Source organism: Phlebotomus papatasi, chromosome 3 (assembly GCF_024763615.1).
Source record: "Phlebotomus papatasi isolate M1 chromosome 3, Ppap_2.1, whole genome shotgun sequence".
Taxonomy (NCBI): Eukaryota; Metazoa; Arthropoda; class Insecta; order Diptera; family Psychodidae; genus Phlebotomus; species Phlebotomus papatasi.
In genome coordinates this window covers 14,222,040-14,239,637 of record NC_077224.1, presented here as the reverse complement: position 1 = coordinate 14,239,637, position 17,598 = coordinate 14,222,040, and the positions used below count along the sequence as shown (strand labels likewise).

Genomic DNA, 17,598 nt, shown 5'->3' with positions numbered 1-17,598 from the left:
TTCAGGAAACCCGGGGAACCCATACATTTTTTGGGAACCCGAGCCAATATGATTGATTATGAATTACCCCTTGTTGAAAAACAGGTTTCCCTAAAAAAATCAGTCAACTTGAGGAAGCGGTCAAATTCCAAAAAATAAATAAATAAAGAAAGAAATAAAAATAAAAATAATCGTTAAAATTAGGAAACCTATCGATTTGAGGGGCCGGTCCAAGTATGGAACCGGTCGAATTGAGGAATATGTTAGCTTGAGAAACCGATCGATTTGAAAAAATGGGTCAATCAGAGGAAATAGTCGAATTGAAGAGCTGTATGACCAACTGGTTGACCAGAGCTAGTGACTGACTTGAATTGAACCTGAGAAGTCAGTTGCACTACGGAAACGATTGAATTAAAGAGTCGGTTGACTTCAGGAATCGTTCGAATTAAAATGAAATTTCTATTCTTCTTTTTAAAAAAGATGTTGAAATTTCTTTAGGAATAAATAATTTGGCAACTATGCTACTTCAATTCATTTTATAAACATTGAAAAAATATAAATAATTAAGCGAGAAAATCATCTAGCATTACAGCTATGCAGAGGCTTTAAGCCTTATGTCGATATGATTTCTGTAATTAAGGGAATGTAGGCATGGTCCGCACAGAGTGAACCTTCAAACGATGCGAATTTTCTCTTTGTTTGCAAAGAGCTGACTTACCATTTCTCATCTCGTTTCATGAGCTTAATAATTATCTATCTTATGACTAAGAAATGACGAATTAGCTCTTTGCAAACAAAGAGACAATTTGCGTTGTTTGAAGGTTCGCTCTGTGCGAACCATGCCAACATTCACCTAGTGTCCCCAGAAAAATTCCAAGTCAAACCTATAAGTCTCAGGATTTTACTTTTAGATTCCAAGGATTCTGTTCGAGCCATCAGTTCTCTCAAATTCATGAAATTCAAAACACAAAGAAATATAAAATACTCTTTTTATTTCGTACATAATTCTCTCCTATTTTGCTTAAAGTATTTTAAATTTTAACGAAATCTCTTTTATTACAAAATGCTTGATACAGTACAAAAGTCCAATTGAGGATGTTACTGGAGAGCCTTCGTCAGGCCATGAATTGATGGAATAAATTAGCAGGAATCCTGAGGTACAAATCACCAGTATTTGCGTGTCCACAGCTGTCCAACTGGTGAGTATTTAGCCTTGAAGCCGTGGTAGCCTGAGGGAGTGCTCTGGAAATGATGGTACTCCACTGGTGAGGACATCTCCAGGGACACTCCATTGTGCGAATTGAAGAAATAGGCCTTGGGAGTGTATGAAGATCTGGGAGGGGATGTTGGTGCTGGCTGAGAGATCAACTGAGGGCTAGAGATCTGATCCAGAGGAGCGTAGTGATGACCATGAATATGGCCGTGAATGGGTTTGTTGACATCACAGATTGTTCCAGAGATGAGCCTGTGAAGTGGAGCTTGGAAGATGCGGAAGTTGATGTCTTTGTAGTCCAGTTCGGCGATGAGGAAGTTGGGCATCCTGTCGGAGATCACCCAAACGTCATTGTTAAAGTCGATCTTGACGTCAGCGGGGAAGATCAGGGCTTCGTCGTCTCGGTCGACAACATCGTGGTAGCGAGGAGTGTACGGCAGGGAAGCATGCCAGCATCCAACGGCGTTCTGGTCGATAAGATTGAAAAGCATCACTCCATGATCGCTCATGACACGAGATGTTGTATGGCCAAGGGGTGATCGTTCCTCCAGGAATGTAAAGTCATGGTAGGAGTCCTCTACTCGACTCTCATCCCGCAGGATCTTCGTAGATACAGCAAATTCTCGATGACTAGCCAAGGGACTAAAGAAGAGCGTCCTGTAGCCATCAGGGTTGAAGGGTGACAGAGCCAGACCGAAGATACCTTCCTCTCCCCATTGGAAGTTCAGACCTCCAATATTGAAGTCTCCTCGCAGGGGATCGGGATAGAAGTAACTGTGATCGAAGCGCCAGGACTTGTTCTTCTCCCACGAGTAGACAATAAGCCCATAGCCTGAGAAAGAAATTCATAACTTTTACTTTCTTCTTCATGATCTCCCAAAGGCAATTTGCATTTTATTGATCTAATGATTTATAGTGTTAACAGTTAAATATTGAGATTTATTGACAGCCATAAAAAGCTGTACTCTTTTAAGATTTTATAGTGCAAGTTGTTAAGTGAAATAATCAATCAATGAAATACACATTGAGCAAGGTAATTTTACAATTTGTCTGTCTGTGGCGAATTTTTGTATAGTATCTTAATTGAGCAATTAGAAAATTTTATATAGTCAATAATAAATATTTTAATCTTCAGGTAAAATGCCAGACGTTCTTTGATTTTCTAAATCCATAAATGCTTAAAAGATCCAACCAATAACAGGATGAATTAGATTAAAATCAGTTGCATTTCGAAAAATAAGTTCGCGTATTTGCCGTAAGAGTGCAAATGCTTTTTGATTTTCGAACTTCTGTAACTTCTGTAACTTCAGTAACTTCTGAGTGAAAAATGTTGAAAATTATTTAGATATCCTCATATTCTTTTAATAAAAGGTTTGTGATTTATTTTCATATTCCATCATACAAAATTTCGAAATTGAATTATTTTCTAAGAAAAATAACGTATCAGGTATCATTATTTTTGGTTTCAACTTCAAAAAATCTGAAGAAAAAAAACTTAATTGTAGTTACTATTAATACTTAAGCAGACTTGTTAAAAGGGGAAAGTCACATAAAACTCATAACCAGACACATTCAAAAAACGAGCGTAGACGATTTCAAATTACGACATTAGCTGCTTAAGGGCTATTTTTTACTTTCGATTTTAACTTTTAATTTTTCAACAGGTGACAGAGAGACGAAATTTTAAACTTTACATTTAAATGGCGGTTCTTTAATTATTTTTATTAGAATAATTCTAATTTTTTGCGTAGTTTTTTACATACTTTTATTTACATTTTTCATTCGATCAACCATTCGAAGTTTCAACAGGTTTTGAAGTGCTCTTTGAAAATCATTCTAATCGGTAGAGTACAAAGCTACAAATGGTAGAGTACAAATCTAATTTGTAGAGTACAAAGGTCTCTCAAATCGCGAAAATTTCTTGACGAATATTTACGATCGTACCTAAAATAATGGCTACTAATCAAATTCATTGACTGTGTGCAATGAAAAGGACCTGTAGGGGAATTCTGTAATTTTCGTGGCATTGTCACGCATGAGATCGAAACCTGACAATGTCATTCGAGCTTTTTTTGTCATATCATATGAGTTCGAAAATGCAATTCATTGAATTTTTAATGAAATCCCTTTACTTGATGATTTTATGAAAATGCAATACGTCTTGGTTGATTTGTTTAACATCATTCATTGTCATTTTAAGTGCCAGAAATCTCAAATATGTGACTTCTTACAATGCCTCGTGAGCTGAAATGGCAATGTCACGGTTACAGAATCGCATTTTCGAAAAAGCTCTTCTAAGATTCGAACCCAATTTGTCATATGGCATTGCCAGAGCGTTCCAGAATTCCTCTCCTGTTCGAAGTTATAAAACCTTTCGAAAGTCAATTGATATATTTGATTGAATTCGAGAATTCATCTCAGCAATGCTAATAGAATTCATAGTTTTTGTGGTCTGTTTCAAGTAGGTTATTGATAGGGCTGACAGGTTTACAAATTTCGAAATTGTCCCTAATGTTTATAATACTTGATCATAATTTGTTTAACAATAAGACGAATAAAAGATCTCGCTGAATCAACTCTTCAGATTATCATAACTTTGCGCCACTTGACGACACTAAAATCGAAATATTGATTTTCGAAATTCGAAAGTAGAATATTTCAGCCACAACTACTGTAGCTTTACATGGATTGTCAAAACTTTACTGTCACAGATTAAAGCTAGACTATAAAGGAATAAATCAAAAATGTTTGAGAATTTCTGTATATGTCTAAAATCGTTTAAAAGCGGTTCAGAACTTCGAATGGTTAAGTATCAAAGGCAGAAAAGATCGACTTCTTACGTTTAATTTGCCTAAGCTTATAAAAGCTTGTGAAACGTAGGTTGGCTACAAGATTTTTACTTCTTCTGTAAATTATTAAATTGTAAAATTCTGTAAGTTATCTAATAACAATTTAGAATAAATATCGCTTCAGTTTTATGTACCAATTAAACTTCATCTCCAGAATGTCATAAATCAAATAAGACAATTTAAGTTAAATATAGCCTCAAAGTACCTTGCATTCGTCTAGTTCGCGAATTAGTTGAAATTAATTACCAACAATCAGTATTGCATAATTAGTACTTCTTTTGCTGAGTAAATCACTCATATTCGAGATTTTAAGAGCTGATATAATTTTAAAACCAAATAGACAACATTTAAGCACCTCACATTAGAATATTTCCCAATAGTTTGTGGAATTACCTGAATTTAGAGTTAATGTTTTTTACCGCATTATTGATTTTGCGTTGATCTCAATTGAAAGCCCCACGAATACCACAGAACTCGTAATATTTTAGCCATGTAATTGCGTATCTGCCCTTCTCATTTCAAAACGCGAATAACGTGGAGAGTGAATGTGGGCAGACCGGGCAGACAATTCTCCCGTTGGGCATTTAGTGACTCAACCCTCTTTGTCTGCAGATCTTCGGTCTATTGGCTTCTTGTACTCACCCAGTTCATCGGACATGTAGGCGTAGGTATCCTCGCAGGTGGCACCAATGTCAATGGCAATGTTGGCAATGAAGGTGTTCATGTTTGTGTCCTCTGGTCGGAGGACGTAGCGTCTGATGCGTCTGTTGGTGCCAAGATCGAAGACATTTAGGGCATAGGGACAGGGATTCCTCGTGGCGTTGCCGATGCCCAGAGTTCCAGTGTCCAGAACCCAGAGTCTTCCACAGATGTCCGCCTTGATCCGGTAGACGGTGTTGAGGCCATTTGGACAATCTTCAGGGGCATTGCTCTTCCAGTCTGGGTAGGGAATCAGAGCTGGAGATCCCGATGGTGTCTTGTCGAGATCAATGTACGTCAGAGTGGCGGGAATTCCTAAAATAAAGCCACAGACAACATAGAATTAATAAAACACACCGCGATACATTTTATTGATATTGCGTGGAAGTTTTAACCGCAAATGATGCAATAAATAAATTATTCGGCCACACTGTTAGAAATAGGTTCGCAGAGTACATATAGAGATTTATATTACGATTTTAGCTCTATTGCTCTATTGTAAACATTTGAAACAAGTACTAAAGTTTATGCTTTATTTAAAAATAAAATATTTTTAATAGGCATTAACACTGTTCAGAAAAAGCTCAAAAAATACTTGGAAAAATTATCACTAAATAGACATCCTCATTCAAGAACAGCATTCCAGACCTATCTACAAGGGACTGACCATTTCGTGATTATAATGTGTTAACAATGATAAGACTTCTGAGAGAAATCCGAAAAAGTTAAAATAACATTCCGGAAATGTTAATTTTACCCTGCAGTATTGATCCGAAATCGGTGTAAATATTACCCTTTTTAGGCGTATTAGGAGTTAAGGTTACCCTTTTTCATGTTAATTTTACCCTCAAAAGGTGGAAAATTAACATTAAAAAATGTTGATATATTTTTACACATAAAAAGTGTTAAAGTTATGAGGAAAAAAAGTTAATCGCACCCTCTTTTTTTCTCAGTGTTATACATATGACTCTCTGCCGACCGTATTCAGCAATCCTATTTCACGATTTTTGATAAAAAATATTTCAGCTCTAGACCCCCTCGAAAATGTCCTAGATTTGGACACCCTAATAGTTTTAATCGTCTAAATGAATCGGATTTTTATCGATTATACATAGTCTTAAAAAATAGTTTTTCTCAGAAGATTCACATTGTGATATGGGACCTCTTCAGAGTTCCAAAAGATGCAAAAGAGGTTAAATAATATTTTTAATGGAAAACGGAGAATTGAAGATGTCTCCATGTCTCCCATCGAAATTGCATCATGATTAAAGTACTACTACCACAACTGGCTTTATACCTGGTTCACTTTTGTATGAGCATCCCACTTCTGAATTTGTAATCCCTTACATAAACGAAGTAGGGTAGAATAACGTAATTGAGAACCTACTCCAAATAAGATATTTTAAATCCGTCAATATAAATGCATTTTCAATTCATCTAGGGCGCAAATAACCAAAAAACAAGGCTGTGAATTGGATAATAAATGTAAACATAAAATTAGTAATTTATTTTTTAAGGAGAAAATCTGTATTCTCGTTTGGATCAGGTGCTGAATTGGGCTATTCTATCTTACATAGTTGGCTGGTAAAAAGCTATACTCTGGTAAAACTTACAGGGAGCATCGGGGTTGGTCAAATGCTATTTCCGAATGAGGTTACAAGACTTCGAGGTTTTGAACTCCTTCTTCTAATCTGGGTCAACAATCCTTGGAGGATTCATTTATCTTTTCAAATAAAGGAAGGAAGGGAGGATTCATCAAAGCACCCATTTGTCATAAAGACCACTGTACTAGTCAGCAGAAAGTGATATGATTCACTTAGAATCAGTACTGACGACTGCCGCAGTCTTAAGCTACTCCGCTTAAGCATAAGCTAAGACCAGTAGCTTAAGCTTAAGGTAATTTAGCTACCGGTCCTAAATACTTCCAGAGAACGGTTTGATGCTACTCTCCAACTTGAATACTCTCTGAAGATCCCCTAGTTCCAGAGTCCTATTCTTTTTCCTTTGCCGGGTTCCAAACGGATCACTTTAGGTTCCGTACGGGGGACAGGTAGGCTACTTTAGAATCAGATAGAAGTTTCCTCAATAAGACCATCCTCGAATTGGAAGTCCAGAATTCGGTATTTAAGTATTATTTCGGTCCAGTACCGTGAGAGTATAGTAAAAGGATCTACTGTATAGAACCAAGGGTACATCACTTCAATAAATTTGTACACATCTTTTTTCTTCCTTTTTTCTTTTTTTTTTACTTTTTTCTTTTCTTTTTTTTCCGTCTTTCTCTTTTTTCTTATTATAAAAAAAAATCTTAATTTTTTAGCTGGTTTTTTATTTATTTTATAAAAATTTCTTTTGAGTTGTACTTCATTTACAAGTGTGTCCTTTTCCAATCTTAAAGATTTCCGTATTTTGTGCATAAGGACAAAAAACTGGAATTTTAGCTCTTCGTCATTGATTGCGATTTTCCTTGAGCTCTCCTCCATTTCTTGGATCTTTCAGAAACAACTCTTTTGGGATTATCTCAAAAACCAAACTATCGATACTTTTCGTTTTTGGATATGTTTTAGATGTTAGCAAGGTGGATATTTTGTCCTCAGACACCAACATCATCCAGAAATTTCTTCTTGGAATTTAGAAGATAACCGTTTGAACTAGTGAATTTCAACATTAAAAAAAACTTAACCAAAAAAGAATTGATTAGGCTTGTGAAATTTTTTTTAGTATTTTAAATTCAAATACTATTTTTTAAACATTTTCTCATTTTTCCTTTGCTCTTCTTTCTTTCTTTTTTTCTTTTCTTTTCTTTTTCTTTCCGAAAACTTTTCTTTTCTTTTTTTCCTAAATTTTGTACACTTTTTTCAAGTGAGGTTCCCTTGTATAGAACTACATCTCTGAAATTCCGCATGTATTCACTTGAAAAGTGTATTCTACGACAAATATTTGGCTCCCTATGTGAAGAGAGACGGATCTCTAGCTTATACCTTTCGTCAAGCAAATGTATCTCAATAGACTCCGATGACCTAGTTTGGAAAATCGACCGAGTTTAGAAAGTCTTTAGAGACAAGCTCTAAGCCTTGAAGAGACTGACCTAACCGACCTAGTCTGCGATGGTCCAGAAAGAAACAGATCATTAGAAATTCGGAATTAAAAGACAGTAGTGTGCAGCAAGTTTGAGTGAAGACGAATTTATAGTTAAACTATGACCAGAAATTAGTTGTAGCCCCTGGTAGCGCCGGTTAAGTGTCTAAGAAGGGTTTTACTTAAATAATACTCCAAATTTTATCGTTCAACATTGCAAAATCGACCTTTTTGTGGCAAATGTTCTTCACGCACTATAAAGTACGGTTACGGTTAAGTTCGATAAGATCAGACACATTCTATAACCGCTTCTGGATAAGGATTTGGCTCTTGTTACGGAAATAGACCGTGAAGCGGGTTAACAACTGTCGAATTGGTCATAGGTATATAAATTGAGAGGAAGAATTGACAGGGCCGATGCAATATTTTACCGTTGAATAATGAGCTGGCGTGATGGATATTCTGTGGGGACACTTCCGGTAATCGCCAGTGGAAATTTATTTCACCTCAAGAAGAAAATCAAATTTTCTGTAGCCACTGAAGAAGGTCCACATTCGGACCGAAAGCTCTGGGCAAAACAGAAAATTTGTTTTTCTTATTGAGATGAAATAAATTTCCACTGGCGATTACCGGAAGTGTCCCCATACAATGTTTTATCTTTTAGTCAATCAAATCTTACAAAATATTTTACAAAATTAAATATCTAATATTTTTATCGAAAAATATTATGAAATTTTATTAATATTTTAACACTAAACCTACCGACCGTTTTTGGTGATTTTTCCTAGTGCGCTCGGTGAAATGACAGACTACGTTAAGTAGGATACTCAATAAATTTTTCTTGGAGAAGAGGAAAAAAATAAAATTGAAACACTGAAAAATTTATTACTTGCATATTTTAAGAAATTTACAAAATTTGATAGCGATATTGTATCGTTCAAATATGTGTTAGTTTTAAAAAGTTTCTCAACCGGTCAATTTGACCGGTTTGGTAGTTCAGTGATTAAGATGTGGTCGTTCAGTGATTAAGATGAAAACAAAGAGGCCATTTACATCGCAGCATTGGATTCAGATTGTATTGCCCCAAAATCGGAGTTTGGAACAATTTAGTCTGAATCAGGGGCGACGATCTAAACGGTTTTATTGAGGTAATTTACACTGCCGCATTAGATTGAGACTGAACTGTCCCGAAATCCGATTTTGGGACAGTTCAATATCAATTCAATGCTGCGGTGTAAATGTCTTCAAAGATAATAATAAATTTAACTAACGTTTTGCTAAGTTCGAGGATAAAACGCCATAATCAGTTGTGCAATCACGTATTAAACTTTTACTGAAATGTACCTCAAATAGAAAACGTACTAAGCGTCTTGTCAGACCTAGGTCAGCCAAGAGACGCCTTAAAGTAATTATAATCAAAATAATGATTAGGATGGATTCCCATCATTTTTCAGTTAAGTCGTCTCTCAGCTTAACTCGTGGGTCTGCCTAGAAGACCGTAACTAATGGCCCCTAAACACTAAAAGAATTTATGTACATATTGAAGTGTTTTTCCTACACAAGCATAGGCAATTTGCTTCAATATGGACATAATTTTCTTTGGTGTGTAGAGGCCATAAAGCTTGGCGAAATTCTTCAAAATTCTAATGCTTACATGTAAATGAATAGTACAGTAGAGTCCCGCTATAGGCCATCGCTCTATAGACTAGAATTTATTGACCGTTGATTTCAAAACACTGATTTTAAGTTAGGTTATGTTTATTAGTACGCGACATGAAGTGTTGTCATAAATATTTTAATATTTTTGGCAAACTTTATTGAGTAGTTGTGATAATTGTGATCCATAATGAAGAAAGCGAGGATAAGTACCACAATCACAAAGAAAGTGGAAGCCGTCGAGCAATTTTAATACTAAAAGTCGTTGATAATTTTAAAAAATGACATGGATTATAGTGCGACTTAAGTGTCAAATCTGGGATCAAATATGGGCTATAGCGGGGCTCTACTGTACACTGAGAAAAAAAGAGGGTGCGATCAACTTTTTTTCCTCATAACTTTAACACTTTTAGGTGTAAAAATATATCAACATTTTTTAATGTTAATTTTACACCTTTTTAAGAGTCAGATTAACATGAAAAAGGCTAATTTAAACCCCCAATACACCTAAAAAGGGTAATATTTACACTGATTTCGGATTAATACTGCAGGGTAAAATTAACATTTCCGGAATGTTATTTTAACTTTTTCGGATTTCTCTCAGTGTTAGGTACTATAATACAAGAATGGGTAATAGGTACTGTATTAAAACCTTTAAAAACTTAATATTTTTTCAGTGTTGACTAAATCTATTTGTTATTTTTCCAAAATTTGTCAAACAAAAGGAAGTAATCATATAAAATTTTAATCTAAAATTTCCAGTCATTAATTGTCCAAAAAATATAATTTTCTATGCTAAATCCAAAAGAGTCAACTCATTTAATTTTCTTGATTATTGAATTCAAAGTTTAATTCAGCTATAAGTTACTATTAATCATTCTCCTAGTGTGTACAACAAAAGCATCGCGTTTAATTATACTTGTTATTTTCTTTTTGTTCAACATTTCTTCTCTCAGGCTATCCATTTATAATCTATTTCATAATTGGCAACAATTAAGAGTCAAATGTGAGAACTTAAATTACATATTTATGAGGTGTTGCATTTTATGGGCCTCAGAGAAGACAAAACAAGAACTTCATGAAGCTCAAGTGATACTTTTTAGTAGTTAAAACTTTCCCATTTACTATTCAGTAGTACATCATAAAATTCAATTATGTATTTCCAATTGAAAAAGTTATAGAGAAAAATTTGTGCTAAATACTCTTGATTCTGTTTTTGTGATTTTTTTGGCTTGTTGTTGTGCTTTCACTCTTCAGCATGAGAATGTGGCCTTAATGGTTCCAAGATTGGTACAGTCAAGAGATTATGATCGGAGGAAAGTCGCTCTTGAGATACATAAAATGTCTCTAATTCACCTTGCTCACTATTAAATTGCATAATGGTCATAAATATTTTACTCATAATTTTTTTTTCACGTTTCAATTGCTTCATTGTTTTACTCCATGTACCTCCATTGAATCACTTTGTACAGCGGCGTCTAGACCCGTGTTTTGCTTCAATTGAACCACTCACTTTAAAATACTTGACCGTGATTTTGAGATTATTCACCCGCGATACCAACAATAAACTCAGGCTTTAACTGCCAAAAATCCACCCTTCAAAACGTCAATTAAGCCTTAGGATAATTTTTAACAAATTTATTCATTGGAAGTCTCTACGTGAGATGTTGGGCGACTCACTCTTGACCCCTCGGGGCAAAAATCAATTAAAAACGTACGGCACGAGATTGTTTGTATCATAATTTGCTCTAGATTTCAATTCGTGTTTTGAAACTTCAAAGAAATCCTCGCAGACATTGGTGGCAAAAAACACTAAGGCTCTATTGATTTAAATACGATTTTGAGTGGTGTCACTAATATGATGGAATAAAAACTGAGGTTTATGGAAGTAAAAAAAAACAAATGCACTTGGAAAACATGTGCATGAAACACTGTAAGGAATGGAGAGGCAATGGGATTACCTCATTGTATTGGATCTATGATTCTTCTTAGGGAATTTAAAATTTAGAAATACTATTTTTCCCAAATTTAATGTTTAACGGTTGTATTTAAAATCTGAGACTACAGCACCACCTACAGCAATTATGTGACCTCTGCCACTTTAATTAACTAGAAGTAAAATAAGACCTTTAAGTAAGGGTAAAATAAAGATTCTATTAAACCTTTGAGGACGAGAAACCCTTCTTTAGTGCCTTATGCCCTAGATACACTTACGACTTAAGCTGAGAGACAACTTAACGGAATTATAATCAAATTAATAATTCGTTGAAATAATTTTGATAAAGAAATTTTCAAATAATTACCTTACGTCAAATGAGTATTGTTTTGGTCGCTAGAGGTCTCAATTTTTCACAGAATAGATCAATAGTGAAATTTCGTTTGGACAACACGATAGGACCATTTTCATTTAAATTAAAGAATGTGGTCTATAAATCGAATAAGTTTAAATAAAGCCATATTTAGAAACAATAAATGATAGTTTTCCAATTTTTTTTGGCTGAAATGAATTTTACTATTGACGTATTCTGTGTAAAATAGAGACTTCTAGCGGCCAAAACAACCCTTATTCTACGATTCTAATAATTTGAAGATTTGTACTTCAGAATTATATTAAAAAATTGGGAAAAAATACAAAAGTTAAAAAAATATAAGCTTTGCAAAGTGATTCTAATATTTTGGCTGCCACTGTATATAATCCCTCGATCTTGAGTTATATATGTATTTCGACTCCTTACTCCCCAAGGAGTCGTATTTTGGTAGAATTTTGGAAATCTGAAGTTTCGAGTTTTTTGGCGTCACACTGTTTGTCCGTCTGTCAGTCTGTACGTCCGGCTGTCATCAGCTCTAGAGGCCGAACGGTTAGAGATAGCGACTTGGGACCTAAAGAGGACCCCCACCCCCCGATAAGTCAACCCAAGGATCGTTAACATGCTCCTCATTCCCATGTTTTTTTTGGGATTGCTCGAAAACGCGTCATGAATTTTTTTTTTCTCTTTTGGATAAGTTTTAGAGATTGCTCAGGCGCGTATTTAGTCCTTACACGAAAATAGTGTTGAATCATTCCTAATAATTGTTTTTCAAGGTCAAAAGTTTAAAAGACACTTGAGAGCGCATTTATCAAGCGAATGTGGTCATGTTTGTGCTCGTTGGAAAGGTATGGAATTTCCTATAAAACTGAACCGGTGCCAAACAGTTTTGAATCGGTAGTGAACCGGTTCATAACCGATAAATAATTTTTATACGAAATTCAATTCAATTACTCCTGAGGTGTATTTTGGGAAATATTTTGAGTGATTTATAAGTCGGTTCTAATCGGTTGTAAACCGGTAATGAACCGGTTATTCGCCGATAAGTAATTTGTGTTCGAATATAATTTTTATTACTCTTTAAACTATTTTGTAGAATCTTTTGACTGATTTATGAATCGATTCAAATCGGTTGAGTATCTGTAAACGGTAAATGATGCAAAAATACTTTTGAGGTATAGCATTTAAGTCACGAGTTCGAGCATTTCGCAAAGCCTGGAACGCCTTGCCACTCCACTTTCCAATACGTTTTTAATGAATTTCTATCACAATAATACTGAATTTTAATAGATAGTCTAATGCCTCAAATGTTCAGAATAGAATCATGGGTCAAATGGGTCAAAAGGGTCAAAGCCTTTAAGAATTTAGAAAAAATGAGTTGTCCGAAGCTTGAGTCATCCGAAGGTAGAGCGCTTTCCCCTAACCTTATTTAAATATTTATAATATTGACATTTAAAAGGTCTAATGAAAACCTTAAAAATAATTTAAAAATTTTACTCAAAAAACCTATTTTTTAAATAATAATTTAAATGGATTTATTTTTAATAATAATTTCAAATATTTAAAGTATTTTAAACATAACATCAATTATTCACAATACAATTTTAATTATTTTATTCCTCTATATTGTTTTGCAGAATTGGCTAAGAGTTGAAGTTAATTTATGATTAGTTTTTTTTTTAGAAAACTATATGAAAATATTTATTTATTACCTCATAAGTTCAAGAAATAATAAAATAACTACATTTTTAGTACTCTGACTTAACCTAAAAAATTTTATAGTAAAATTTTGATTGATTGAACAGAAGAGAAATTTCGTAAAATGGTTCGTAAATGCTTCTGAATTCCTTGAGAACTTTAAGAATGTTCGTAAATTGTATAACCCACTGAAAAGTTTGTAAAGATTTGTACTTTTTCACAAACTTTGGTCGTAACATTATCATTTGATGAGCATTTTTTGTTATTTTACAAACATTTGTTCGTAAATGTTCGTAAATACGCAGAAAAAAATCGTAGCATTTTGTCATTTGTTCGTAATTTTCTGCCAGACAAATAAAAATTACGAGCAAATGTTTGTGAAAGTATAAAAATGATCGTCAAGTGATCATGTTACGAACAAAATTTGTGAAAAGTAAAAAAGTACAAACCTTTACAAAGTTTTTAGTGGGTTGTACAAATTACGAGTATTTCGTAAGTCTTCGGTAGGAATTCACAAATATTTGCGAATAATTTTACGAAACATTCTTTCTACTCTGAAAAAAATGTTTTGTCAAATTAACAAGACAAGATTGTAAAAAGAATGTTCTTCTATACAGAATATAGAAAAGTTTTGTCAAATCGGCAGCCAACTGGATCTTGTTAAAAGTTTGTCAAAAGGATGTTTTTCCATATAAAATGCAAGAAAAAGTTTTGTCAAATTGGTCAATAACATCCTTTTGACAAAATTTCAACAAAATCCATTTGTTCCTTTAACAAGTCATTTTCTTCAGAGTACTCGTATATAGGTAAAAAATTCTTGAATTTTGCAATTTTTTCACAAAATTAAAGTCAATTTTATTTAATTTTTTTATATTATTGTTTTGATATATTTATTTATTTATTATATATTTTATTTATAAATATTTCAATGAGCTTTAGAATGAATTGTGCAGACTAGGGCGAAAACTCACAAAACAAGTAACTTTATTTCTTCCGTCTCGGCTAGGGGAGGGTGGGGTAGTTTAACGCATCCATTACTTTTGAAAATAAAGATTTTTATGATGAAAAATAAATATTTAGGAATTGTCCTGTATATTTTTAGACAGTACTTATATAGAAAAATCAAACGGAACATAATTGGTTTGAATATGGTTTATATTCGTTTAGCAAATTAGTCTAGAAAAAAATCAGCTTTATGAAACTGCCCTACCGTCTCCAACCGTAGGACTTGATAGATTTGCAATCAGAAGATATTTATAAGAAATCCATTGATTTGGAATTTTGTAGAAGGCGATTTTCCTTCTAATCCTCTTAATATCTTTGTCCCCATAAAAGTTTAATTTTAGCATGAAAATAATTGTAGGGGAAACTGGGGCGCCATCGAACATACGGTAACACCGAACACTAATTTTGGAACTGACAAGCATCCTTATAGTACCGTAAGTGCTTTTTGATGAAAAAACTTTGACTCCCTAATGTTCATAATCTCTTCTTTAATTCCAATGTTTAAGAACGGTTCTCACCGATCAGACACGGTAGATCGGATCGGTAAAGACCATCGTTTAGTTCTAGAAGTAAAGGAAAGATTACGGTATTTACGAATGCATACAAGTTTCGTCCTCTTAAGTCTAAAATCTAATTAAAAAATCGCAGGATTCAGTACTACCCCGTGTTCGATGGTATCCTACTTTCCCCTTTTTAAGTTTTGAATCCTGTTTTGATTCAGAATATATAGGATATAGTTCGTTTGATTACAAAAAGAGAATTGTTAAAAGTAATGTTAATTGACGCCGCTCTTCCCTATTTAAACTGCACCGGATTTAGTAAGTTTCTCTTCTTGATTGATTCGCAAATAAAAATTTAGTTTTATTACACGATGAAAATATCATCCTTAAGGAATTTCAGCATCATTTTCTGTAATATTGTATATAAAAATTTTAAATATTATTCTTTTATTTATTTTAAAATCTGTTATGACATCATAATCTCTCATTTCATTTCTTTAAATTGAATTATGAGCTTTTTTTTATTGAGTGTCACAAATCTTTTCGACAAATCTATATATAATCATTAAAATATTTTTTTTCTATTTATTAATGATCAAGTCGACCTCCAAAAATCGATTCAATTTTCTCTTCAATCATCAAATAGAAAATTTATGATTTTTTAACGACTTATTTATTTCATTGTAGGCGGAATTTATATCTAAACTTACGCAATTGCGACAAGTGAAATTGGATCAAATTTGTCAAATTAAATGAAAACAGAAAGGGCAAAAAATCCGTCTCAGCATTAAGTATAAAGGCCTAAATTGTGTAATTAAATTTTCCACTGTTCATTGCGTTGTGAAAAAAAATTCGCTGGATGCGCAATAATTAAATGACTTACCATCCTTCCATCGTGGCACAGAGACGAAAAGTTTGTTGCCCCAGTGTTCAATGCCTACGGGAAGACCATTCCTGGGGATGTAGCTACCAGTGTTGAGGGCTCTCTGTTTCAGTTGAGGATTCGGGAACTCAAAATCCAGCTCCTTCCACCTGAATCTCTCCTGGAGCTTCCCAACACATTCCACATCGCGAAAAATCACGAAAATCACAGCTAAAGTCACCACAATCTTCATTTTTTGTGATACGTTGGTTTTTTAAATGCACTACGAGGAGTCCTTGGTAGTCCTCTTTGGGGAACAACTTTCACAGCACTTCTTGGCAAAACTCCTCAATAATCCCTGGTGCTGGGACTTGATTTGAGCCTCACTGAAAACCAACTGATGACTCAAATGCCTTTGGCACGGTGTTATATTTGAGCCCCCACTTAATTTCCTCCAAGTGGATTAAATTTTTACTCAATTCACTGCAAGAATTTGCCACAAAATCCCCCCATTCGATCACAAATTAATTGCAGGAATAAAAAGAGGCAAATTCGGCCAAAGAAAGGGGCCTTATCCGCCTCCATCGTGATCAGACTTCTCAAGGAGATGGAGTTTGCAGCAATTTTTTCCCATTTAATCAGATGGTAATTAGCCCGTGATAGGACATTGTTTGAAACCCCTCTCATTCAAGGAACATGCTATTGAACCCGGTCGTGCTTCACTCTCGATGAGCATGAGGTTCAAGAGCACCTGAAGAATTGCCCACAGAATGCACCGTCGTCGTCCGGTAGCTTGGTGACCTTAGGAAGACCATTTGAGGTAATTTTCACATATTTTCCCGCTGGTCTAATCATGCGTTTAATTTTTTTTATTACCACTCTCCCAATTGACCCAGTACAATGGAAAATTGGGAGTGTTCCAATTGTCGATGGAATCGGTGAGATAAGTGAAAAGGACATTGCTAGCAAATTGTACATTTGACGAGCGATGAATGGAGCTTTTATAATTGCTCAAACTCGCTGGTTGTTGGAAAAAGAGAAGTAATTTAGTAATTGAACTTATGATAGCATTTCTAATTTACAAATATTTTAAAATAATTTCTTAAATATTATAATGTTAAAATACTTGAAACTGGGCATTTGTAAACCCTGATGGGGCTCACTGAAGTAATATAACTTATTAAGGGAAAATGAGGACCTGAAGGTGACACCTATCTTTCAACTTCCTCGGAGTGAACCGTCCACGGCGACTGATGCTCACTCAGCTGACAAGAAAAAAAGCCCCAGCAACCTTCAGCACCCGCCTAGGGATAATGGGTTGGGTGTGTCATAGGAATGAAGGATTGGGATTGGTGGGTTCGACTGGGTTAACAATTGTCGAATGGGCCATACGCTCTACAAATTGGAATAAAATAAAAATATTTTTTTGGCTTATTTCGAAAACGCCTCGAATTTCGTCTTTTGGCACCTATTTAAGCACTTTGGTGTGTCTAATTTTTAATCAATTTGTTTAAATTTACATTTTTTGAAAAATGTTGAAATTTCAAACCCTGATACGTCGGACTCAATCGGTAGTTAATCGCTGAAGTACTCGTAATTGTTGTATATTTCTGAAATATTTCTAAAAAATATTTTTTATTTGTTCGATAGCTTGTGTCACGACTAGAGTCCAAACGGTGAGAGATAATGACTTCCGGTTTTCGACGACGTCCCTACAAGTCAATATTATCTAAGACAGTCTTTTTCCTTCAACACC

The 17,598-nt window shown here is 34.3% G+C and overlaps 1 protein-coding gene across 1 annotated transcript; it reads right to left on the bottom strand.

Moving 5' to 3' along the window:
• Window positions 1-954: 954 nt before the first annotated feature.
• On the bottom strand, window positions 955-16,731 carry LOC129807804 (protein yellow). The gene is made up of 3 exons (XM_055857297.1): window positions 15,864-16,731; window positions 4,684-5,055; window positions 955-2,024 (listed from the first exon to the last, which is right to left on the bottom strand). The coding sequence occupies exons 1-3, from the start codon at window positions 16,093-16,095 to the stop codon at window positions 1,144-1,146; spliced, it is 1,485 nt and encodes a 494-aa protein (XP_055713272.1). The 5' UTR covers window positions 16,096-16,731; the 3' UTR covers window positions 955-1,143.
• Between the last annotated feature and the right edge of the window lie 867 nt (window positions 16,732-17,598).